This window comes from Protobothrops mucrosquamatus, unplaced genomic scaffold (assembly GCF_001527695.2).
Source record: "Protobothrops mucrosquamatus isolate PMUCROS unplaced genomic scaffold, P.Mucros_1.0 scaffold39, whole genome shotgun sequence".
NCBI classification, from domain to species: Eukaryota; Metazoa; Chordata; class Lepidosauria; order Squamata; family Viperidae; genus Protobothrops; species Protobothrops mucrosquamatus.
The window spans coordinates 2212633-2238110 of NW_015386421.1; the positions used below are offsets into that span (position 1 = coordinate 2212633).

The following is a 25478-nucleotide window of genomic DNA, read 5'->3' on the forward strand; positions in this document are numbered from 1 at the left end:
CCTTGTAGTCCTTATTGCCTTAATTGAGGATATTTCCCAGGATTCTCTTGCCTGAGGAATGCACAGCGCTGAATGGCTCAAAACCTTTTCCTATTACATAGGTACAAATTAAACATATGAGTAAATAAGTCTCTGAAATATAAAATAGGGACAAAAGCTTCAAAGGTTCAAGAAGTTGGGAATAAAGAGAGCTAATAAATTTCACTCTCCATTCTTCAGCTCACTTAGCTCTGTTCTCAGACAGGTGATGCTTGAAAAAAAAGAAGAAGAAGCGTGCTCATGACAAAAAACAGGGTTATAAATATAAAAAGGAATCCATTGTCAAGCACCAGTAACATCACCAGCTTTCTGCAGGCAGGATGAGCTCAGAATGTCCCCCAGAAATAGATATTTAATCCAGGAAAAATGGGGAAAGTCATTTTTAGCACTACGACTATCTGGGCTACTCCTTGGGTGGTAATGGAAAGTTATCCTTCTGTCAAAGAACAGTTTGTATTGAATGAAGAAACTCACAGCTAACGGCGAAGTCATCGAGCTGGTATGAGCCAAATGCTTCATGAACTCAAAGATGTGCTCCGAAATGATAGCCTTGGAGTTTGCCAGTAAAGCGAAATCCATATGTTCAAGGTGCTACAGAGTCAGATAAGCTTATCTCATTTCTTTCTTTCTTTTTTTAAAAAAAGTGGGATATGAAGACTGTCTGTTTGGCTTCTGCTGTGCTGGGGTGCTAGAATCCATTTTGGGGTGGTCACTGCAATCCTGCTGCAAACTACTACTCCATAATGGCCCGGTACAGTGCAGGCTCGATGTAATCCTCACGATAGCGCGAGTTGATCACCCTCTGTCTTTTTCTCTCTTGTTTGACTTCTTTCTCCGTGAAGATCTCTGTGAAGCGCATGTCAGAGGCAACAGACTGCAAATCAAGTAAGGACAAGAAATGTTAAAAGGACAGTGGCGAAAACTGGACTATAGGATATAAGTGATAATGACTCTACACCATTTTCCTCCTGCCGCAGATTACCTCCCATCGGCCTGTACGCTCCCACAGAGTGGGTCTCCTCAGGGTGCCGTCGGCCAGACAGTGCCGGCTGGCGACCCCAAGGGGGAGGGCCTTCTCTGTGGGAGCTCCCACCCTCTGGAATGAACTACCCCCAGAGATCAGGGTGATCCCTGATCTCCCTTCCTTCCGCTGCGCCCTTAAGACATGGCTATTCCAGCTTGCAGGACTGGCCTAGGGGAAAGTTTTTAATGGGGGTTTTAAAGTAATTTTAAATAAATTAGACCAATTATTAATATTTGTTTTTAATTATGTTTTAATCTGTAGTTTTGGGATTTGCATTTTTATCTGGTTGTTAGCCGCCCTGAGTCTGCAAGGAGAAGGGCGGGATATAAATATAAACAATAAATAAATAAATAAATAAATGCATAATAAAAATCATATTATTTCACTGGAAAACAACAGAGGGTAGATTTTGGAACTGTAATTATCCAGTTTAAAGTCGAGTACTTAATATAGATGCACCTCAAGTCTTGAGGCTCCAAGTGGCTGTTTACCATTAATCTGCAAATTTGCAGAGTTCAATAATGGGCTCAACAAACAATATTCTGAAAATCTATTTTTCCTTTCCTTTGAAATGACTTTTGGAACCTTCAATTTAATAATTTTATTATATCTTTGACGTATCTGGAAGTGTCCCAGTGACAGAAGAAATGCCTAGTACTCAAAAGATCAGTTTCCTATGTGGGAACTGATGCTCTCTTGTGTGAGAAGAATTTCATGAATCAAAATCTATTCCTGTTTGGCTTACCAGCCTTGACTTGACTCTTTTAGGAAGTTCTTCATCAAGTGTATACACATCATCCCTTTTTGCCATCAGCTGGGATCCATCTTCAAACTCCACCTAGAATAAGATCAATCGGGTGGCTGTCAGATGAATATAAGCATCAATTACTATTTCTCTGCCATGCAATTCAATACAGAATGTTTTTATGGAGTAAGATCCCAGCCAACTGACATGCAATTTCATGTACTCTACATCATGAAGGAGGTTGGCAGATCAGCTGCTAATAACAGAAGAGAATATCTAGAAACTAGTTTATATAGCCACAACTATAATACATGAGAATTAACACCACTTTATACAAATATTGATATATCAATCAATGTATCCTTTGGAACAGCCTAATTATATGTTATACAACCTTTAGGGATTTCAGAACTCCCAATCTACAAAGAGTTAAAAAGAGAGAAAATGAGAAGATCGATCCCATTCCTCTTACTTACCTGGTACATCTGGATGACATGAGAAGCCACAAATGTAGCTCCATAGACCTGGCCATCTGTCCATCTCACTTGAACAACTTCTCCTGGAGGTGGAGGACCAAGCTGGAGGCAATCTCGAGTCTGTCCATGTTAGAAAAAGTTTGAGAAATATAATCATCTACTGAATAGCAAACAGAAGAAACATTGCCTAAAATAATGGACCCTGGAGAAGCTTGACGATTGAGCCGACACATGGCAATGAGGAGACCAGAAAAGTGTCTGATTTTTACTAAGTACAATTCTGTTAACATCAGAGGAGGTAGTTGCAATGAGCTTAATCTTATAATCAGAATATTCCTGCCCTGAACAGATTACAAGATAAACAAAACTATCCTTGTTCTGCAACTACTCATTTATTATATACAAGAAGTAAAAATCTGGCAACAGAATAGAATCTTCATCTGGAATTATTTTTTTCTCTAACGAAAGAGTCTAAAAGGTACTGAAGAGAGGGAAGGAGAAAGGGAAGAGATTTCTAATTTAGGAATCAAATAATCTATGCTATATTTAGCTTTGCATTATGCAGCTCAAAAGTATTGTCCGGATGCTTTAGAGATTTGACCCACTTCAGCAATCGGGGACTTTATGTTTCCTAGAACTGTATATTTTCTGGTGCAATAATTTTTGTACTGCAAAGCATACCACAATATCTTCTGGATATAGGTTATCACTGAAGGAGCCATCATCAAAGTTGACCTCATAAAATGTTTCTTTTGTCAGATTGATCACTTCACATTGATAGAAACGTCCATTCTTGTGCTTGCTTATCACAGGCTGCCCCACAGCAAGATCCTGTAGACCGGCCTTAGCACGCTGAAGGAACAAAGGAGCTATAATCAATGTTATATTCAGAAGATAAAACTTGATGGTTTAACCACATAGAATACTTTGAAGGTTGTAGAAATGCAAATGCTTCCTATGCATTACCTGGAAAGCACGGAAAGATTATTTTTACATCACTTTTGCAAAGCTTTTAAAGATTTTTATTATGTCTTTATATTTTTACTGCTAATGCAAACTACAGTATATACCATCAACTTTTAATGAAGCTATAAATAGAAGGCTCAGTAATATTGACAATAGCAACAAGACTAGCAATTGCTTTGAGCAGAAAAACATTTTAATGAGGTACAAAGCAAGCATTTCCATAATATAGTGTGCATGTGTGGCCTCCTGAACACTTTTACTACTGTCTTTCCACTGCCTGACTACTGATTAAGTAGTGTCTCATTTACAAATGTTAAGCTGAACCGAATATTAAGCCTCTATTTACTTACTTCTGCTTGAGATGGAATTTTATGTCGAAAGCAGGTAATGAAGACTACAAACGGCCAGTCGTCTGGCTGCATCATGACTCCAGCTGCCTGGGCGCAGCTGACATGGAAAGATGTAGGACAGCGGCCATGAGAGCACTGCATGCAACAACCAGCGATTCTCTTCCGCCTCTTCTTACAGAAGACACATTTCTATGAAGATACAAGTTTAGCACTTCAATCAAGGTGAAGTTCCAAAGGTATCAGATGCTTAGACACCAAAAGACACACATGGGCCTGTCAAATTCAGATGCAGATTGGTTATCAGGTACTGAAATCACGAACTACGTCATGAGTTTTTATTTTCAGGAATTCTGACAAAACCTGCATTCCATGTATATTTCAATAGTACTTACAATCTGCTTCAATGGTCAGGCATTTTCTTTAAAATTAATACTACTACTGTGCAATCTTACGAAGAAGAAAAAAATGCACGCTATTTAGTTACTACATAATTACACAATACGTAATTATATTTCCCTGTAGATTCTTGTAGGAATTGTCTTTACTCATATACTAAAATATATGACTATATATGGGAAGCCTCTGTATGCTTCCTTTTGTTCATAGTATATTACAGCACATACATTGGGTAAAATCAAGGCCCTGGATGTTTTCGTAATTTCCTTTTCCTTTACGTAACGGGAGAGGCTTTGTCCTATCCTGTGTTATTTAACATCTATATGAAACTGTTGGAAGAAACTCTCCAAAATGTTATATAGGGTGAAGTCTCACTCTATCACTATTTTTCCCATGCATAATAAAATCATGCAATGGGATAACACGGGCCTTCTTTACTGAATTATTGTACAGACAGGCCATGTGCTCTATGTCAGGGGTGTCTAACTCAATTTCATTGAGGGCCACATCAGCATTGCGGTTGCCCTCAGGAGGCCGGGTCGGTGTGGCCAGGGTGGGTGCAGCCTACTGGGTGGGCGTGGATGGAGTGGGTGTGGCCTACTGGGTGGGTGTGGCCATCTCTACATCGTTTGCGTCAAGGGGGCCTGTGGGGGCCTGGGCAGGAGTGGGATAGATCTGAGGGTCTCTGGCAGAAGGGGGTGGGACCGGGGCAAGTGCCAAGGCATGGTCCACTGGAGGAGTCTCACTGTTCCTCTCAGGCCATGCGGGGGGGAGGCTTATGGAGCTAAGACTGAATGCGTTTCAGCATAGAGGGCCACCACAAAATTGTACATTGGCTCCCGGCTGGCCTGGGCCAGGGCCAAGGCAGAGGGGGCCGTTCTCTCACTGTTTCCAGGATGTTTCGTGGGCTACATGAAACCACTTTGCGGGCCGCATCTGGCCCCCGGGCCTTGTGTTTGACCTGTCTGCTCTACGCTATTAATGTACAGGTACTCAATTCTACAAGTAATTGCTAAGTTACGCTCCTTATTATACTGCATACAACGACTTTTCTGAATCTGTCACCTTCCAGATATGCTGGGCTCCAACTTCCATAATTTTGGACACCATGACCTTTTCCCCCACAGTCTTAAAATAATAGTTTTGTCCAATACGTTTGAGTGGGAACAAGTGGGTAAAAGCTATGTACAATCATCCAAAATTCCACCACTTGCATTATCACAAATTATCTAATCTGAAAAGATATTTCCTATGTTCTCTGGGTTCTGATTTAAGAATCTCATAAAAGCATAGAATAAACATGCATTAATCAATTCAAAGTACTGTTTATTTTCTTACCAGTCGGAAGCGTTGCAGTGGGATTTTGCTGACATCAACTGGACTACGCTGGGCAATGTTTATAAATTTGGCCTCCAGAACTGCCACAGCACACATAACATGTACCCACCTGAGAAAAATCAGAAGTCTACTTAAGTATTTAGTAAATGTTTGTTAAAAATTGGCTGCAGGATATGGATAACCAAAACTGATATTGGTAAAACAGCTCAAAAACAATATGATCTCCCCAACTCTCAATACAGCTGCATAAAGTATTTGAAAAAAGTGCTTTGCAAAAACATTCAGCACAAAAACAGCCACATACTCTGGAAGGCTGTATGCATGAACAGATAATAGACTATCGGCAATGTGGCTATCTATGCACACAGTCTTTGCAGCAGTTTATGAAGACTATATAGAACGTGGTTGCTTTAAGTATCTGAGGAGGGGATTTTTTGCTTGCAACAGTAGGCTTTGCAAAACATCTCAGATGAATACAGTACTTTACACAACTAGCATTGCATCAGACCAGGGGAACATCACTAAATTTTTGCTTAGTATGAGTTGATGTCTATTAGTCCAGGGGTCTTCCATACTTAATTATCACAAAAACTCACTTGTTATCATTGGCTTTTTGAAGTGCACCTCCACGAAGTGAGCATAAGCAGCAATCCTGATAGACAAAAGAAAATTGCATTTACTTATTTGTACGTATTTGTATACTGCTTTTATTATTTTTACATATTTTTACTCAAGGCAGCAGACATATCCAACACACCTTCCTCCTCTTATTTTCCCCACAAGAACTACCCTGTGAGGTGAGTTGGGCTGAGAGAAAGTGCCTGCCCCAAAGTGACCTAGATGGCTTTCATAGCTAAGGTAGGACTAGAACACATGGACTCCGGCTTTCTAGCCTGGTGTCTTAATCACTAGACCAAGCTAGCTTTCATGTTATTGAAATCACACCAATTAATACTGTACTATTATAGCACTACATTTTATACTATTTTTCTGAAATACAGAAATATTCTGCAATGAGAACTATACAAGTTAAATAATTATTCTATGCATTAATTGTTTTTGTCTTACAGAAGATCTCATAGAAGAAACTAAGCTAGTTCTATAGGAAATGAAAGACTAGTGCTAGGTAGAATGCATTTTATTAAGTCCTGTTAGGGATGCACAAAGCAGAAAACTATCCAGACCAGTGATGGCGAACCTGTTAGAGACTGAATGCCCAAACTGCAACCCAAAACCCACTTATGCATCGTTGAGTGCCAGGTGGGTGTGGGCCATTGGCTGGGTGTGGCCAATTGGGTGGGCATGGCTGCAGTGGTAACGGCAGACTGGGTGGGATCAAAAAGTTCAACCAATCAATTCCAACTTTGCAAGAACTTTTTTCCCCCGCGAGAAGTTGAAATTGACTGATTGAACCTTTTTTTTTTTTTTTGCACATGGCGGTGGAGGCCTAAAGCGAAAAGGTTTTATAAAACCCAGCTGAAGGCCTAGGACTGGGGCGACGACGCGCGTGCCCAGAGTGAGGGCTCTGAGTGCCGCCTCTGGCACCCGTGCCATAGGTTCGCCACCACTGATCCAGACCTATGCGGAAGTGATGTAGGACATGTCTTACTTAGATGATTGTTCAAAAGCCTATTCTATCCTATGTAGCAAGGTGATACTTCACCAATCATGCATGACAGCAGAGTTGCACATCAATGTCTGCACCAAATGAGCCAAATATACCTGCAAAACATCATCTCCTAGTAGTATTCCATTCCCTAAAGTGTCTAAAACAATGATAAACATTTTTTTAAAATAAAAAGTAATCTCATTATCTGCGTAAATGTTTGATTCAGAAGAGATTCAGGGAAGCTACCTCCAGTAGGGATTGCTAATTAAGCCAGCTTGAAGAGGAGGTTTTGGTATCTCAGGACTAGATTCTGGAATACTGATGAATACATTTAATAATGGATGATACTGAATCAACCACACTATTCATTTAAAATATTCCATGAAGTAATGTCGCATCAGAAGCTAGATCTTCTTTTAGAGTCATAGCAATTTTATACTAGTGTGTAGTAATATGGAGTAATTGTGAACAGATTTGGATTATTCTGTGTTTATTTCCTAGATTAGCTTTGGGAAGTCCTGGGGGGGGGGAGGGGGGAAAAGGGTAGGTTTGTATTATAGATTTATATGTATGATTTTTTTTTTTTAAGGAGGTGATACCCCAACTGCACAGGACGGGATGGTTGAGAGTGGAAGGGAAGTAGGAAAGAGGGAGGAAGGAGGAGTGGTGGTAGAATGAGAGGAGGAAGGAGTGGTAAGTGGAAGAGGGTGGTGCGGGAGGGGTACACTGGACACGTCTGTGAATGTTTTGTTAAGTTTTATTCTTTTTGATTGTTATTGTGATAAAAGATTTATGTTTATGTTTTTTTAAATGGAAAATAATAAAAAATTTAAATACAAAAAAAAAAAGAAGCTAGATCTTCTTTCTATTTTAATGAAATTCTTTCATACAAATAAATCTATATCAATAACCATCTCACAACTGCAAACTTTCTAATGCTGCTCATGCATGAAAACAAAAGAATTTTAGTAGACACTGACATACCTCTTCCAAAGCATTGGCTTTGCATCTGGAGCATTTCCAATCTTCAGTTGCCTTCTCTGGGGCTACTCCATAACAACCTATAATAAAAATAAAAATTAGAAGGTTTGTAGGCTAAGCAAAAAAAATCAGCAATGTTTCAATTTTCATATCCCTTTTTATTTTAACAAATATTAATAATGAATTTATGTCCACAAAATAAGTTTGACCAGTCTTGGAAGACCCAAAGAAACAATGGTACAGAATATGACCTTAAGCATTATATCATCCACTTGAAACATACTAACAAAAAAGCAATACTGATCTATCCATAACCTGATCTCTCATTTAAAAAATAAATTTCAAACCTCAAGCCATAAAAATGGGCACGATGGGTCAAATCTATCTCTGGGCTCTGTCAATTCAATGAATTTTACAAGAGAAAAAAATAATTGTTATTATAAATTAACTCGACGTTAACTATTACAGTGTTTTGGGTCTTTGAATTTCTTTTACTGCTTTAAAGTATTAGTGATATCCAAAGCATTAGGAAAGGAACTCATCCAAGCTGCTTAGTAACTGGTATTCCAATGAGATTTTCCCCTCTGTTTACTTATATTGTGGGCTAGTTTTCCAGTGACAGCATCTTAATCTTCATATAGCATGAAAAATACAGTGGTACCTTGGTACTCGACTGCGTTGAAACTCATCAAATTTGGTAACACATTTTGACACAAAAGTTTTGTCCCAGTACTCATGATTTGTTTGGCACTCAACATACAAGCTAGAACTTGTCGTTGTCAGTTGCCTTGTGACTTATTACATTACTCCTTGTGGGAAAAATTTGTCTGGTACTCATCAGTTTTGGTACTCACTACGCCTTCCAGAACCAATTAATGTTGAGTACTGAGGTACCACCGTATCTGGAAGGACATATTTTGTGTTTATTGCACTTTAATTGTAGTTTTCACCCATGGTATTTTCAGATCATTTTGTTCATATGAATCGGGTGGACATTAAAGTGCAATTCCTCAACTTTTTTCTGTGCTCTTCCTTACAGGTAAAAATAACCAGGCATAAGCTGCCCATACTTACATTGCTTCTTTATAAACTATGGGAAAATGGAGGGGTAAATAGTAATATTTTATTTGGGGAGTCAATGGACAATCAGACCTAAATTATACAGTACTCACTGGCATGGACCCGGACCTGACAGTGATTGCATGTGATCAGAATACTGGTCCCATCTTCCTCCAGATATGGGGTAGAGAGATTGACATCTGTGCTACAGCCAGTGGTAGTAAAACACATCTCAGGGATGAGGGGCTTAGTTCTCATCTTTCCATTAGCAGCATTTGGAACTGCTTGTAAGCTCTGACTTCCACAATCTGCCTGCCAATGAGAAATTACACATTTTAGAAAAGAACAGCAACACAGAAATAAAAAGAAATATATGATCAGGAAAGCATTCCATTTTTGTTTGCATACTGAAAGAATTGAACTAAATATTATTTCACTATGTTATGCTCAAGGTAGAATGATTCCAAATTAAGTATGATATTTTTCCTTCCAAAGAGATAAATATTTCTGCCAAACAAATAATCAATAGGTCATTTTTTCATGTCAGAATAAGGAAAAAAATTACGTTTGACAAAATTGATATAAAATAATCCAAATCTTCAAAGATAAATTACATACTATGTTCATCTCAGGCACATTTCTGCAAATATGATTCCAGCCCTAAGATTTTTTTTTTAATTATTAAATAGGTTATTCCCAATATAAAAGTTCATCAAAAATAGTCTGGATTTGTTTTAAGATTTCCTTGTTCTATTGAAGTAAGAACTAAAAACAAATTATAAATTCTTTAACTGTTTTAAACAAGCAATTAAAATACCACTAAACAGTTTCTGTGTTGTGCTATTTAGTGAGGGAAAAATGGATCAGTAATAAAGAATGTAAGAAGCAGAATACATTTGTTTATAGAAAATATATTTGAGTCAGTTAAGTATATAGATACTTTTTGAAAAACTATTAACACCTTAACCACCATGGACCATTCCCATCTGAGATGACTGTGACAACTACTATACCACACAGCATCCATTATTACCAGACAGTTTCCCATCTATGTATTAACCAGGCTTAATCTTGTTTAGCTTCTATAATCAGGTACTAGAATATGTATATGGTTTATTTTTTAAGAAACTATGCACTTGTTAGAGTAACGTGACAGATGCTGTAGAAAATCAGTCCCACTTACTATGGAAACATTGGAACCAGGATTATACTAGCAATAATCAGTCTGAAAACACACAAACCACATTCTATCAGTGCTTCTGTACTATATAGGCCAGGAGAAAGAATCATCTACTTACCTGGTAGGTTTGAAAGAGCATGCACACTGCACAATAGGGGGCCTGCTGAGCCATGGCAATATTATACTCCTTTTCCGCTTCAAAGTTTGGAGGACGATTCTGCCACAGTTGGCTGAGAGGTTTGGCCCATGCTTCCATCTCTTCAGTTTCTTCTTCAGGTGTTAACTGCTCCGACATTTCTGCAGTAAGAATCACAGCGTCAGTCAAAATTTAGATAAATCATTTCCTCTTTTCTCCAGGCTGTCAAAAAGAATAACAGACTTAAACTACGGGCAATACAATAATGTTCCTCACTTTTCAGCCATGCCTGCCAATGTTTTCTTTGTCTTTATTAGCAACCTTTACAAATGCTGCCTTTTACAGTGTACAAAAGTTCAGCTCCACACATGGCTGCTAAGCCCATGCAGTGAGGGGAAAAAAATTATCTGATCCCCTGCTGATTTTGTACGTTTGCCCACTGACAAAAGAAACGATCAGTCTATAATTGTAATGGTAGGTTTATTTTAACAGTGAGAGGCAGAGTAACAATAAAAAAATTCAGAAAAACGCATTTCAAAAAAGTTATAAATTGATTTGCATTTTAATGAGTGAAATAAGTATTTGTGTCCCACTCCTCTTTGCAGATCCTCTCCAAGTCATTAAGGTTTTGAGGCTGACGTCTGGCAGCTCAAACCTTCAGCTTTCTTCACAGATTTTCTATGGGATTAAGGTCTGTAGACTGGCTAGGCCACTCCAGGACCTTAATTGTCAAGGCGTCCTCTTTGGTGCCCAAGAAAGAGCCGACAAACAGGAACGATCGACAAACGGTTGGCGTTTTAATCCATACAGTAATAAAGTTAGCACTGGGAGTGAGTTGCTCCCAGTGCTTTACATAGGTTCCGCGCGCTACTCCCACCCCCCACCCCACAAGCCAGCATCCGGCCTGTGGGGAACAAAACCAATCAACAGGGGCAACACCCCCCCATTCCGGTCGGTGCGCACTCCAGCCCGGCTATGGCATTCCAGGAAGCACAGCAAGGTGAGCTCCTTTTCCCCCGTTGCCGTCTCCCGTCGCACGCTCCTTCCCCTCTTATGTCTTGGCCGCCTGGCTGTCTGGACCGGCAAGGCGGTGGTCCGTGGGCTTCGCTCACTACACCGGGGTTCTTCCATTGGACTGGCAAGACGCTGGTCCGTGGGCGTTGCCCATTACCGGTAGCTGCAGTAACATCCCCGTGCGGCTGGAAGTCGGCAAAGTTCCCCGGCCCTCGGCTGAGAGCAGCCCACAGCGCGGCGACGGACCCCGGCATCCGTTGGCCACGTATCGTTCCGGCCTGCGCCCGTCAGCTAAGAGGAGGGTTGGCGGGAACAGCAGTGGCGGGGCAGGCGGGGTCCCTTCCTGCCGGCAAGTGTTGACCCCGCGGGGCATTCAGCGACGGTCCCGGCCATGGCGAAGGCCTACAGGGCGGCGGCGGTGCAGTAACCCGCTTCCCATCCACCCGTACATGTTGGCTCTGCGGGGCTCGACAAATGTGCTTCTTTGTCAGTGGGCAAACGTACAAAATCAGCAGGGGATCAAATAATTTTTCCCTCACTGTATATTTTGTGAAACCATTAATTTGGAAATAATACACAACCTCACAATTATAAAACCATGTTTTAAATATGTGCTCTCTTTCTTTTGCCTCAGAGATCAAAGTGCTGTATTTGATCCTAACTCGATAGCTGAAAATTCAGCATCAAAATATATCAAGTTCATACAGCCAAGTATACAACCTTCAAAAATTGTGAATCAGACTGTGATTAATGTATTTAGGTATATGTTGTACAAAATGCAAGAGATTGCTTTAAAAATGTAAAGGATGAATTGAGACATTAAAAAATGCTTATTGCTACAGGTTGTCCTTGACTTACAATCATTCATTTAGTAACCTTTCAAAGCTACAATGGCACTATTGCAGCATCCCTATAGTCACATGATAAAAATTTAAATGCTTGGCAATTGGCATGTATCTATGATGGCTGCAATATTCCAGGGTCATGCGATCACCTTTTGCAAACTTCTGACAAGTAAAGTCAATGGGGAAGCCAGATTCACTTAACAACCGTGTTACTACCTTAACAACTGCAGTGATTTACTTAACAGCTATGGTAAGAAAGTTCATAAAATGGGGCAAAATTCACAACTGTCTTGCTTAGCAACAGAAATCTTCAGCTCAATTGTAGTTGTAAGTCAAGGACTAGCTGTAATTCAGCATCACTATCAGGCAAATACCTCTATTACAAAAAAAGGAAGAAATTTAGAACTTACCATCATCACTAAGGCTATCTTTAACCAACAATGGGTGATGACGTGGGAGTTTGGTCAAGGGCTGGCGACGTCCTTTTGACTTCTTATGATCCTTTACAGATCTGATGTACTCCTTTGCCATCTGCAGAAATCAGACCGGATCAGAGACAGCTTGGTCTAGTGGTTAAGGCAACAGGCTAGAAAGCAGGAGACCATCAGTTCAAGCCCCATCTTAACCATGAAAGACAGCTAGATGACTTTGGGCTAGTCAATCTCTCTCAGCCCAACCCACCTCACAGGGTTGTTGTTGTGTGGTAAATAGGAAGAGGATGGTATGCTAGATATGTCCCCGCCTTGAGTTATTTGTAAAAATAATAAAAGTGGGATACAAATAAATATATAAATAAAACCAGTATCCATAACCTTATAGCAGTATAGTAGTAATCAGTTTTTTCAACAAAGTATCTACTGGATGGATTCAAAAACTGAAAAATTACTTATACTTTCTGCACTGTTTAAGCTCCAAGGTATGCAAGATGTGTACTATGGATAAAATAGTGTATTTCAGAACGCAGAACTACATTGACAATGGATTTATTTGATATCTAATGCGGCAAATAGAGTCCTAGAGATATTCTTTGCAAACTGCACATCAGCTGATAATGTCAGAAAATGAAAATTAAATAGAAGATTAGAAATTATAATATTCTACGATAAGTGTGTATTAAGAACTCATCCTATATATCGCTTTACCATTAAAATGTGTCTGAAGCATGTTATACAAGATAGATTGCAGGTATACCCTCTGATGGAATCTTACTTTTGCAAGCTCCTGTTCATCCACACGAGCTGTGGAACTGGTTTTCTTCCGGGAAGGCTGTTCTATCTCGATGACATTCATCTCTTCCTTAGCATAACTATGAACTGTGAGAACTTCAGTTTGGTCAACCAACTGCCTGGAAAGATCAGGGGGTTCAGAATCTGAAGAGCCAGAACAAAAAGAAGAGCTAGACTGAAGGCTGGACACTGGGCTTGGTTTCATAGTAGATTGGGTCAAAACTGAAGACACAGAATGTGAAATGGAAAGATCTAAAACAGCTGCTTCTGGTTCCTCTTCTTCTTCCTCCTCCTCCTCCTCCTCATCATCATCATCGTCATCTAGTTTAACATTTTTCAGTTCTTCAAATTTTACTTCAGAGGAATCTGCATATTCTGCATCAAAAACAATATTTGAAATATTATTTAGTAACTGCCACCAAATAAAATGCTCTAATTTATTAAAGCCTAAAAAATAATCTGAAACTAGGGCTTCAAGATGTGAACTATTAAATGGCCCAGTCTAGCTAGAAGTTTAATATATATTTTTTAGAAAAATACTCCTATAATTTGAATTTCCTCTAGAACTTCATTAACACATAACACAATATCATACCTTTAAATTCTCACTAACCAGGCATTTTGTCAATTTTTAGAATTTTTGTTATCAATTTATTTGTCCCAACTCTGCTCTTTGGTGCTGTATTCTTTTTCTGAGACATATTTCCAAATCTTTTCAAGTTTAAGAAAACAATATAAATTAAACATAGTCTAATGATTTCATATTTTATGTCATAATTGAAAGTCTTGTGAACAATATTTGGATAAATGTGTCCAACCCTGGAGGCTACTTTTCAATTTTTGAATTTCTTCTATGTTTTACTGACACAATTCTATTAGTTCCTTATTTTATGTTGCTAAAGTAAAAGAACATAACTTTTAAAAATTTATCTGAGATCTCTGCAGATGGCCCCCGTTTCTTCAACATACCCTTCATATTCCTAATGAGGCATTACCATCAGTTTTCAACTTGATGTTTTGCTCTCAATGTTTTTATGTCTGTTGAAAGCAGAAGTTGGGTTCATGCATCACACGAAACCTCATTTAGATTGGCTACATTCAGACAACAAATTAGGCCAATACTAAACAAATGTCATTATGGCTAGGCCCAGGGGTAGGCAACCTTGGCTCTTTTATGACTCGTGGACTTCAACTCCCAGAATTCCTGAGCCAGCATGGCTGGCTCAGGAATTCTGGGAGTTGAAGTCCACGAGTCATAAAAGAGCCAAGGTTGCCTACCCCTGGGCTAGGCCATAGTAAAGTTCCAATGAGATTGGCCACCATGAACAGTAGCATCCAAGAAGTTACCTGGAGGTGCAAGCCCTTCATCCCCTTGCTGTACAGGCTCTCTAGCAGGTCCAACTGGAGGGGCTGCTTCCTCCATCTCAAATTGCACTGGGAGCATTTCCTCCTTGGGAAAGGACTCGCTTTGGCTCACCTCATGAGGAACTTCTAAGCAGACTCGGTGCCGCTTGCTTCCAATGCGATGCTTTGGGACACTGCAAGAAGAAATAAACATGTCATCTTTTAAATCAAGCATGTCCAACCCGCAGCCTATGGGCTGCATGCAACCCTAGACAGCTGGAAATCCAGCCCTACAAGATTGTAAACTTCAAACATTATTACATGATTTATTTACACATTTATATACATTAATCCTATTATATATTTTATATGCGTCTGAAGATAATTCCTCTTAGTTCAATGCACCCCAGGCAAGTTGCCCATCTTTTATACAGAACTCAACACAACTTTAATATCAGATTGTTCTCTCTGAAAAATCGGTTGATTTTATAACTTTTCTGAAGTACTTGAGAAAGCACAGCTCTAAAAAGAAATATTTACCACTAGGAAGAAAAAATATTTGACGTTAGTTTATCAAAAGATGATAGAATACACAAGCTTTCAAATTCACATTAATACTTGAAACTGGTTTCTTCTCAGTTGTAAGAAATCCCATTTAAGGATTCAAGTAAAACGCACTTACTATGAGATAACAGATATTTTAAATTCAAAGTATCTGTCATTAATATAAATTTACAACAGGTCAGAAGACAGTTACAAGAGAATCTAGGAAGATATTTTATTTAACTTAAGGCAACTCAGAAATTCCTTTGAAATGCTTTCTCCAATTCTTTGGTCGACAGTCTGGTTCCAACCATTAATTTCTGTTCATATTTCACAGCCTCCAGAGAACTGAAAATCACACACCCATTTTCTAAAACTTACTGAATTTGGTTATTAAACAACTCAAGGAGAAAGGGAGAAGAAACAAGTCCCAATGTCATTGGTAGCCACTTAACATGGAAAATAGAAGAAGCTCCATAGATGCAACTGATTAGTAACACTGGCTAAGTCATGATGTATGAAAAAAAAAGCAAGCATACTTTTTTCTCTCCATATCTTCATCTGCTTTGCATTCTTCCTCTGTTTCAGTTTCTTCAGGGCACTGCTTCTCATTCTTAACTTTTTGAAGGAATTCGCCCTTAAAGAAGAACTCAGTTGCTTCTGGTGTGGGAAGAGTATGATCAATGGCTGTCACATCTTTCCCAGCTTTCCAGAGCTTGTAACGATCAGGCTGATATTTCCTCACAAAGACATCCATGGAGATTTTGACCATGTCCTTTCGGCATGAGCACTGCATGGAATAACAAAACAGCTGAGGCCACTTATGTTTTCGTTTCAATTCAGTATTAAGTTCACTCTGCAACTATGCCTCCTTATAAGAGAATTATACCATTTCCTAGTAAGAATGAATGGTGACCTCAAAGATTGGAGGCTAAAAGTAATTACCTGGAAAAAGGGAGAGGAGAACAAAATAACAGGTATTTAATATTTATTTGATATCACCATATATATCTGTTGTGAGCTTTCTTTCTGACAAAGCATTTGTTGTTGTACTGAGTACTTTGAAATATTAATAAATAAATAAAACAACAGTGCACAGAATGGCCTCTAGAAAGCTGAGGCTGCAGCTATATATCTGAAGCAGACATGAACCTGATGAGTCAACAGAACAAACATTAATCATTAAAAACAGGATATAGGAAAGCTAACATATCTGAAAAATATGAGAACTAAACAAGTATTATTATCTGATTTCCATTTCACAAGCTTTGTTTATATATCTAATGAAAAAAGTATCTTGAGAACTGTGCAAACAGGCATATCTTATCCTTAACTAAATATTTATACCTGGCACCGTGACATTTATATCAAAAACAGTAGTCCTATGTAACTAATTAGAGTGTTCTACATTTCTCCATCTGAAATCTTTCTTTCTTAAACTGTCTTAGAGGCTTTATTTGTATGAATTATTACATTTTTATGGATGTCCAAAGTTAAAACGGCCAGACCTACTTCATAGCGCATGTTTAGCAGCAAAAAATTGTTAATAAGATGCATTCCATCAACCACAAAATATTAAATTGATAAATGTTAATCTATAATTCTGTTTGATAAACATTTAGGAATAAGTAACAATTCTTACCAAAACAGACTGCTTTCCATACTCAATCCAACGAAGTGTGGCAAAATTAGTAGATTCAGCACAGTTGAAGCCATGATTAAAACCAGCATGATATCCATAAGGAAAAGTTATCATGAATTCACCTGCTTCCTGAGTCACCTGAAAGAGAATCAATCAGTATGGATTTCTATAGTTTATATAATCTCTAAAATTCATTTGATATTTTTCAGTACTACTAAGCTGGAAAGAGCCCATATTTCTAGCTTTTTCTAAGAATTATTTAATGAAAATATACCCTAGCAAAGTAAAAAATTGTATCCTTGGAATTTATGGATGTGAATTTATTCACATTTATGGATTATGTGAATTTATTCACATAAATTGTGTGAAAAAAGTATACACAGAGAATATTCTCAGTGTGAAGAATGACATGATTCCTGTTTTTTTTTAATTCTATTTCTCTGTCCCCACATGCTCAGTTCTGATTGGCCTTTTCAGAGTGCTCCCCACACTCAAGCTGCTTTTTCTAAACATGTTTTGATCACCTGTAAAAATAGGAGGGGTTCTCCTAAGTCTCCTGATTACCTCCCTACTGTGTGCAACTATTGCAAACTTAAGAGAGGTGAAAAGAAATTATAGGATGTTTTCTCATGTGGCCTTTTTATTTTCACTTCCTATAATCTTATGAGACTCTCTGCCTTCCTAGATTTCTGTAAAATGCCATCAGTTTTTTCTTACTTTGTCAAATGGGATGCCATATTTCTTCAATATTGATGGTGAGATCAAGGTCATTTTGTGACGGAGAAAAGCTTCACAACTCTGAGCACTTCCAGGAAAGAATCCTATTTAAGAAACAGATATTCAGCAAGTATTGTTGAAAAGGGTTGCTCATACAACATTCATTGGATGCAGGATTGAATAATATGGTATGGCTCTTTCCAAGGATGACAATGTATGAAAGACAAAGTAACCACAAAACCTAGAGGCAACTTTCAGACAAAAGTTCCAAATGGAGAAAAGAGAGGTACACTTTTCTTATCCCCTCTTGACACATAATGAAGCATCAGAGGCTTTTATTTATTTATTTTAGAAAGTCTTCGTTAGTTTTTTCACATGTAGAGAGAACTTTAAGAAAGTTACTTTCTGAAATTCAGTATTATATTTGTTGGACTTTTATAAATAAAATGAAATGTTCCAATATCTCAGGGATTGCCACAAAGAAGAGGGGGTAAAGCTATTCTCCAAAGCACCTGAGGGCAGGACGAGAAGCAATGGGTGGAAACTGATCAAGGAGAGAAGCAACCTAGAACTAAAGAGAAATTTCCTGACAGTTACAACAATTAATCAGTGGAACAACCTGCCTCCAGAAGTTGTGAATGCTCCAACACTGGAAGTTTTTAAGAAGAGACTGGATAACCATTTGTCTGAAATGGTATAGGGTTTCCTGCCTGAGCCGGGGGTTGGACTAGATGACCTCCAAGGTACCTTCCAACATTATTATTATTGTATAAGATTTCCATAATTTTTCTAAATTGTTGCTATTATATTACACATAGTCCTTGACCTATGACCACAATTGGGACCAGAATTTCAATTGCTATGCAAGACAACTGTTAAGTGAGTCATGCCCAATTTTATGACTTTTGGGGCATGATTGTTAAGTGAATCACACAATTATTAAGAGAATCTAATCCTAAACTGACTTTACTACAGATAGTCCTTGATTTATGCCCATTCATTTAGTGACTGAAGTTACAAAGACACTGAAAAAAGAGATTTAAGACCAGTTCTCGCTCTTACAATTGTTACAGCATCCCCGTGGTCTTATGACTAAAAATTTGGACACTTGGCACCAGAATATGTTTACAAAGTTGCAGTATCCCGGGGACACATGATTGCCCTTTGCAATTTTTCCAGGGGTCTTCTGACAAGCAAAATCAATGGGAGACCCCTGGAAAAATTGCAAAGGGCAATCATACTGCAACTTTGTAAACATATTCTGGTGCCAAGTGTCCAAATTTTGGTCATAAGACCACGGGGATGCTGTAACAATTGTAAGAGCGAGAACTGGTCTTAAATCTCTTTTTTCAGTGTCTTTGTAACTTCAATCACTAAATGAATGGTTATAAATCAAGCACTATCTGTAGTAAAGTCAGATTAGTATTACAATTAAGTTAAAAATTAAAAAAAACACAGCTGTCATTGTTCTTTAAGAGGCAATCAACTATACAGACTCATTTAGAGAGAGAGGATGTTTACCTTTAGCAAGACGCTCCAACCGCTTCCCATGCTCTGGAGGAATAGAGTACCTATGGTAGCACGTAAACAAATTACAAATATATTCACACAAAAAAGATGTTTTAGGCTTATATTATATAACAATGCTGATATATAAGCAAATTTAATCATTTCCCATCTTCATCATTATTCCTACACTGAGAAAATGTTAAATATGACCCTCAATTAAAAATGAATGCACATCTTGATATATACACACCCGTACACACACACACACTGACACAGAATATCTCACCAGGACTTGGGTTCTCCAAAATGCAGATAATTTATACTGTACAGGTCCATGTCCTCCGTGTGCCAGGCAAAGGAAGTTTTCCACATCCCAAAGTAGAGATAAGGCGTATTCACTCCCTCAATGGTAATACCACTTTCATTTTCTACTATATCCAGAATTGTATTCAGATGACCAATATTCCACTCAGTTATATGCTAAAAAGATTAAACACAGGTTTTTTCAAAAAAGCAGTAAGCTAATAACATATATTCCAATATCTGTATAAAAAATTCACTTTGAGGGTACTCAAATAATTTTATGAATATTGTAGATTAATTTTGCTTCATATATTCTATCCATGTACACATTACATATACATATTTCAATTTTCAGGGGTCAATCTAGGAAATTCAATAACATTAATGCTGAAAATGTAGATGAATCTTGAATCCATGCGAAAGACAAGTTAACATCAGCTAACAGATACGGAAGCTATTATGTCTCATTACTCCTTTTACCTTGTCATAGAGTGTGCCATTAACATCTGCCCCATAGATGGGAGCATTGAAAGTGAGATTCTTCCAGTACTTGCGTTCAAGATCTTCAAAATCTGTATACCGAGGAGTAAAGTACCTAAGGGAGCACAGGTTGACTGTCTTAATATAACTTGTCCATTTACTTTATTCACTGACAAATGTCATGAGTTATCACCAATTTTAAATAACATATTACTGTAGACAAGCATCCTGGAAATCAGAATTTAAGAAGATAGTCATGCACAAACATCCTAGATGAAAGAGCCAGAGTCAACTTCTCTATCATTTAATATTTGTAATACAATTAACTAAGATTTCAATCGAATCATGCTCAAAGGCTGAAACTGTTCACATATAAAGATGCTGTAACTTCTACCAATATTATTTCATTCTCTTGGTTTTAGTTAAGGCGGATAGCAGAAATAGGTGTCACATCAGCAGTATGTTATGGTTCCAGCTAATGAAACACTTCAAAGAACTTCCAGGCATTGATTTCCCTGCAAATACTGTATATTCTTGCTTTGACACAGTATCTTACAGAATCTTCTGACAGAAATGCATTTAAGAAACTAGGTTTTGATCTAGAAACTACCACACAAATACGGAGCTTGTCAGAGATGAGCCATTCAAATACAGTATTTGCTATTGAAATAGTGCAGTCCATTCATAAGAAATTTTTTTGGAGCTGTAAGAGTAAGGTACAGAAGCAAGTATTCTCAAGAAATTATATTCCAATTTGAAATACACTTATGCCAGATACTGGCAGGGACTTTGTTAAATTAAGATGCTTTTAGATTTGAACCATTACAAACTTATATTACCTATATAAATACATACATATAAATACATATATTTAGAGTCTTTCAAGTTTAGATCATCTTTTCTTACTTGTCGCTATTTGCTATCCTCCTGAATTCTCGGACTGTCATAGGTTTCTTCTGGATGTTATACTGAGTGAAGAGGCCTGACTGGCCAGTAACCACTTGCTGAATGGGAGCAGGGATGACCAGATCATCAATATCATCATACCATGTGCGTGGCTTCCATTCCTTAGGAGGAACAATCTAGAAAATGTAATTTTTATATGAGTAATTAACTGGAAAACTACAAGAATAGAACAAAGGTTATATAATAATACTTCAAATAGACTGACTCTTCAACTATACACAGTAGCAGGATTATCCTTCAGCATCATACAGTAGTAATCCACATGCAACGCTATTAATGCTCTTGACTATAAGTTGGCATTTTATAAAATTTTATAAAATTAAGCACATGGTAAATTAATATTCATAATCAAGAAATCTGTTTCAAATCATTACCATGTATTCGGCTCAGTGATTAGAGGCATATATGCCAAAATGACTCCTGATTTACTGAAGATTCCAAATTAATAAACACAAAGGAAAATGCCTACTTAAATGGTACATGATCTTTCTATTGCAAACAATAAGGATGTGCAAATCCTTTGAAAGCAATGTCTCACAATGTGTCAGTGTTAAGTGTTTTCTTATATCTTTGAAACAAGAAAGCACCCAAGGCAGGCTTTGCTTACTGGCTACACATACACATGCTGCTTATTGAAAAACATGCAGCTGCTTTATTGATTCAACAGAGATGCCTTGCATATGCTACTTCATGTTGTGAAGCCCAACTTTCAACAGATTGGCACAGACCTAAGGAACAATATTACTGCAGTTTTCTTTTTAGAATTCTGCATATCCAAAGTAATAAATCAGTTTGTTTAGGAATTAATCATCATGATAGTGCATACCACAGAAATAAAAGTTGTAAAATAGTTACATGGGTCTCCCAGAAACATTTAGGTTTGATTTCAAATCCTATATCAAACCTTCAAACGATTCTGTCTGCAGCCATCTTTACTTTGTTTTCGGTTGCCACAGCCATGGAGGGGGGAGATGTGTTCTTTTAGTTTAGCCATAACAAATACTTTCTTGTGGGAACCAAGGTCAAGATGCCTAAGTTTTGGCAGGCTGGAGATACTGTTAGAAAGCCCGCCAAAGTAGTTAATTGGGGTAGGGAGTTCAACTTTTACTTTGTAACCTTTGGGGGGGGGTGGGAACTTTCGGTCTTGGGTTCACCTTTGTTTATGCCGATACTATGTGGCCATTAAAAATATTCTTTGATGAAGCAATTGCCTCAAGAGTTCTTATTTCTACTGGTCTCATCAATCGGAACCATGACATCCTATGTCAAATAATTAGTTAAAATAATGTGCAAGAAAAGAAAAATCTAGAACTTCAGAATTTTCATTAAATGTTTGATTTTTTCCCAGCAAAAATGAATACTATTTCCTCATCAATGGGATCCAATAAAATCTTGCCATGAAACAACTTGCTCATTTGTATGCTGAGATTACCCATCAAATACGTTATATATTTCTGAATCAAATTTAATTATACTAAATATGGATGAATAAATTGCAGCATTATCATCATTGTTCCCAGCCCTTCTTACCTTTGCCAGTCCAGCTCTATGGGCTCCTTGAGACTCTATATAGGCAACATAACGGCTGAAATTTTTAAATTCTTCCATAGTTGGACGGAATGTCATTATTCTGGCACTTGGATTTAGGTTCTCCAATTCGGACCCCATGTTTTTTTTTCACACTCTTTCTTCTCATATGTGAACCAGAACTAGTGCACTAATACAAATAATTATAACAATTACAAATTAATCAGTATTATCCAGAGTTATTGAGCGTACAATAAAAAATGAGGAATAGCATCAAAATATGTTCACTGCTGTCCTAATTAAAACTATATCAAATCCAACCCATCTCAATTTTTATTGTAATTATTTTACACCTTTATACTCCTAAATATCAATTTCACATTCAGATTTACAGAAGAAGCCAGGTAAAGTACATGTACCAATTTTATTATTTGATAAAAATGCCTCAACCTTAAATAACAGAAATAATTTGAAACTAGTTACAGAACAAGCAGTCTCAATAGCTGTTGACAAATCAAAACCCGCCAATGTAAACTTCTCTTGATAAAAAGTTCTGTCTTAGATTGTGATACCACTTTCCCTCTTCTTGGAGGCTTGCTTTATATTAAAGAGGGCAGCACCCTTTGGATCTTGTTTTCCATAGAGAAAAGCAAGTTCCTACTCTGACATCTGTTTAACACAATAAATATCCCAGATAACTATCCTGTTATAAATATCCAAACCTGGTCCTGAATCTTCTCCCACAGCCAACTAAGGCTACAGGTATTTGTTTCTGAAAAAAATGCTTCTCCAAAATATCTATATCCTTGCCTTGCTCACTAGGCCCTCAAGAGAAATGGAGAAAAGAAAGGTGACAGATAAAACTAAAATTAATGTAGGTGTGTTTATTGAAATAGAGGCGCTAAGGGGGAATGGAACTTATAGTTACTTTTTAAATATTGAAACTCTTTTCAAAGCTTTAAAAAAAAACTGAAAGCAAAAAGATTATCGGAATGTCCCCAAAATTCTTCGTAATTTTTTCTTCCTATTTTTTTTTTTACTTTCAATTTATCCACTTCTACACATCTCAAGTCATCTCTGCCTGATGTTAAAACCAGTTGTATTTGTTTACCTAGTGCTCAGAGCACCCAACATTTAGAGGCTTTTCCAAATTCTTCATTTTATTTCCCTACCCTCATTCAATTCCTTTCTTTCCTTTTGTCGTTTTCTTTGCAACGTACTGAGATGCTAGATCAGAAAAATGTGTGATCTAAGAACGGCCTTTGTGCTAAATGGAAACGAGAGAGCCTGTTTCGTCTCAAAATTTCGAAACTTGTTCCTCGAAGTTCTTCTGCCTATTGCAGTGATGGCGAACCTTTTAGAGACCGAGTGCCCAAACTTCAACCCAAAATCCACTTATGTATTGCCGGGTGCCGGGCAGGCGTGGTCCGCTGGGTGGGCATGGCTACAGCGGGTGTGGCAAATGGGTGGGCGTGGCCAGGGTGGGCGTGGCCAGCCCGATGTTGCTCATGGGGAGGGACACCTGTGAGGGCCAGGCAGGGTTGGGGGAGATCCAAGGGTCTCTGGCGGGTGGGGTGGTGGGCAGGAGGCTGGTGCTGTGGGGTGAGGCGAGGCAAGGCGAGGCAGGGCGGGGGTGCCATGTCACAGGGCAAGGCGAGGCAGGGGCCAGGGTGGCTCCTGCCTGACACCATCGGCCCCCGCACACAGAGGCCAGCAAGTGCATGGGTGCTGGGATGCATCCGACCACGTGGGACCTCGGCGAGTTAGCGGGCGGCTGGTTGAAGAGGACGGTTGCCATCTCCGGGGCATGGCGCACGTGCCCACAGAGAGGGCTCCGAGTGCCGCCTCTGGCACCCGTGCCATAGGTTCGCCACCACTAGCCTATTGTGATCCTAGCCCTCCTAATTATTATTATTATTACTACTATTACTATGATTACTATAGACGGATTGCCCGGAGTGAGCTCCAAGGGGCAACAGCTGATTCTGGCATGTCTTGCTCCCCTGTGGCTGTGTTGTGCGGGGGAGAGGCACGGAGGAAGCGCCCCAGATGGGTCCTCCTCTCGGAAAGAGCCCAGAAGGCCCGGCGTTGACATAGCAACTTTCGAGCCTTTAATATTTGGCAGGATGGAAGGACGCTGAAATAGGGAGAGCATCCACCATTCACCTCGGGTTTCCATCCCTTCCCCCGGTTTCAAGGAAGTCCACCCTCCCCTCGGTTTTCGGTTCTCCCCAGCGCGATCCAGGTCGACCGAGGAACCCCGCCCGGACGTGGCTTTCCTTCCTCCCTGTGTATAACTCTCCCAGTCCGCTCCAGGACTAACTCTTCCCCGCGGTCCCCCCTTTACCGCATTTTCACTCACCGAAGGCCTCAAAGGAGCCACCTCCACTTTCTGACAGGGCCCGAAATAGAGTTCTGTATTAGCCTGGGGCCAATGCTGCCTTGTGTCCCGCCCCCCGCGTCACGTTCTTGACGTTTCCTGCCACGGTCCAATCCTCAAGAGCTTCCGCACCCGTTGTATCGTCTCATGGGTTACGCGAAGTGCCAATCACGCCCCTTTCCTTCGTTTCGTAAGCGTCGCGACGGCAGATCGCATTAGGACTCCCCGCTGCGAAAGTAGTTCCGTAGCGATTTACGGATTGAGCGCGACGCGGTTTACGCCACTATGCGTTTAAAAGCTGTAGACAGATCCCTCCGCTGGAGTAGCTTAGTCTTCTCTTTCTCTCGGCTTCTTACCCCTTTAGTCTGTAATTCGTCATTCCCTTTCCCCCCGTATCCCAAGTTTCACGTAATTATTGCTCAGATCCAGTCATTAAGAAGGGCCTGAATTGGCCAACCAATCAGTGAGAAAGGCTCTGTGTTACTAGGCGGGTATTGTTTTGATTAGATTTAGAAGAGGCGTTAGAAAAAGCGAGCGAGGAGAAGCTGCTGATGCTGAGGAGGCTATTATCTAACCCAGTGTTTCTCAACCTTGACCATTTTAAGGCATGTGGACTTCAACTCCCAGAATTCCACAGCCAGCATTGCTGGCTGTGGAATTCTGGGAGTTGAAGTCCACATGCC

General features: G+C 39.0%; 1 protein-coding gene across 1 annotated transcript; it reads right to left on the reverse strand.

Moving 5' to 3' along the window:
- Nucleotides 1-298: 298 nt before the first annotated feature.
- Nucleotides 299-24847, reverse strand: KDM4A (lysine demethylase 4A). The gene is made up of 22 exons (XM_015811362.1): nucleotides 24778-24847; nucleotides 22419-22605; nucleotides 20829-21004; nucleotides 19923-20037; nucleotides 19426-19619; nucleotides 19152-19201; nucleotides 17631-17734; nucleotides 16914-17051; nucleotides 15811-16061; nucleotides 14732-14922; nucleotides 13368-13759; nucleotides 12569-12689; nucleotides 10282-10460; nucleotides 9097-9295; nucleotides 7928-8004; nucleotides 5931-5986; nucleotides 5335-5443; nucleotides 3601-3789; nucleotides 2966-3136; nucleotides 2285-2404; nucleotides 1809-1901; nucleotides 299-913 (listed from the first exon to the last, which is right to left on the reverse strand). The coding sequence occupies exons 2-22, from the start codon at nucleotides 22554-22556 to the stop codon at nucleotides 773-775; spliced, it is 3204 nt and encodes a 1067-aa protein (XP_015666848.1). The 5' UTR covers nucleotides 22557-22605; nucleotides 24778-24847; the 3' UTR covers nucleotides 299-772.
- Nucleotides 24848-25478: the final 631 nt, after the last annotated feature.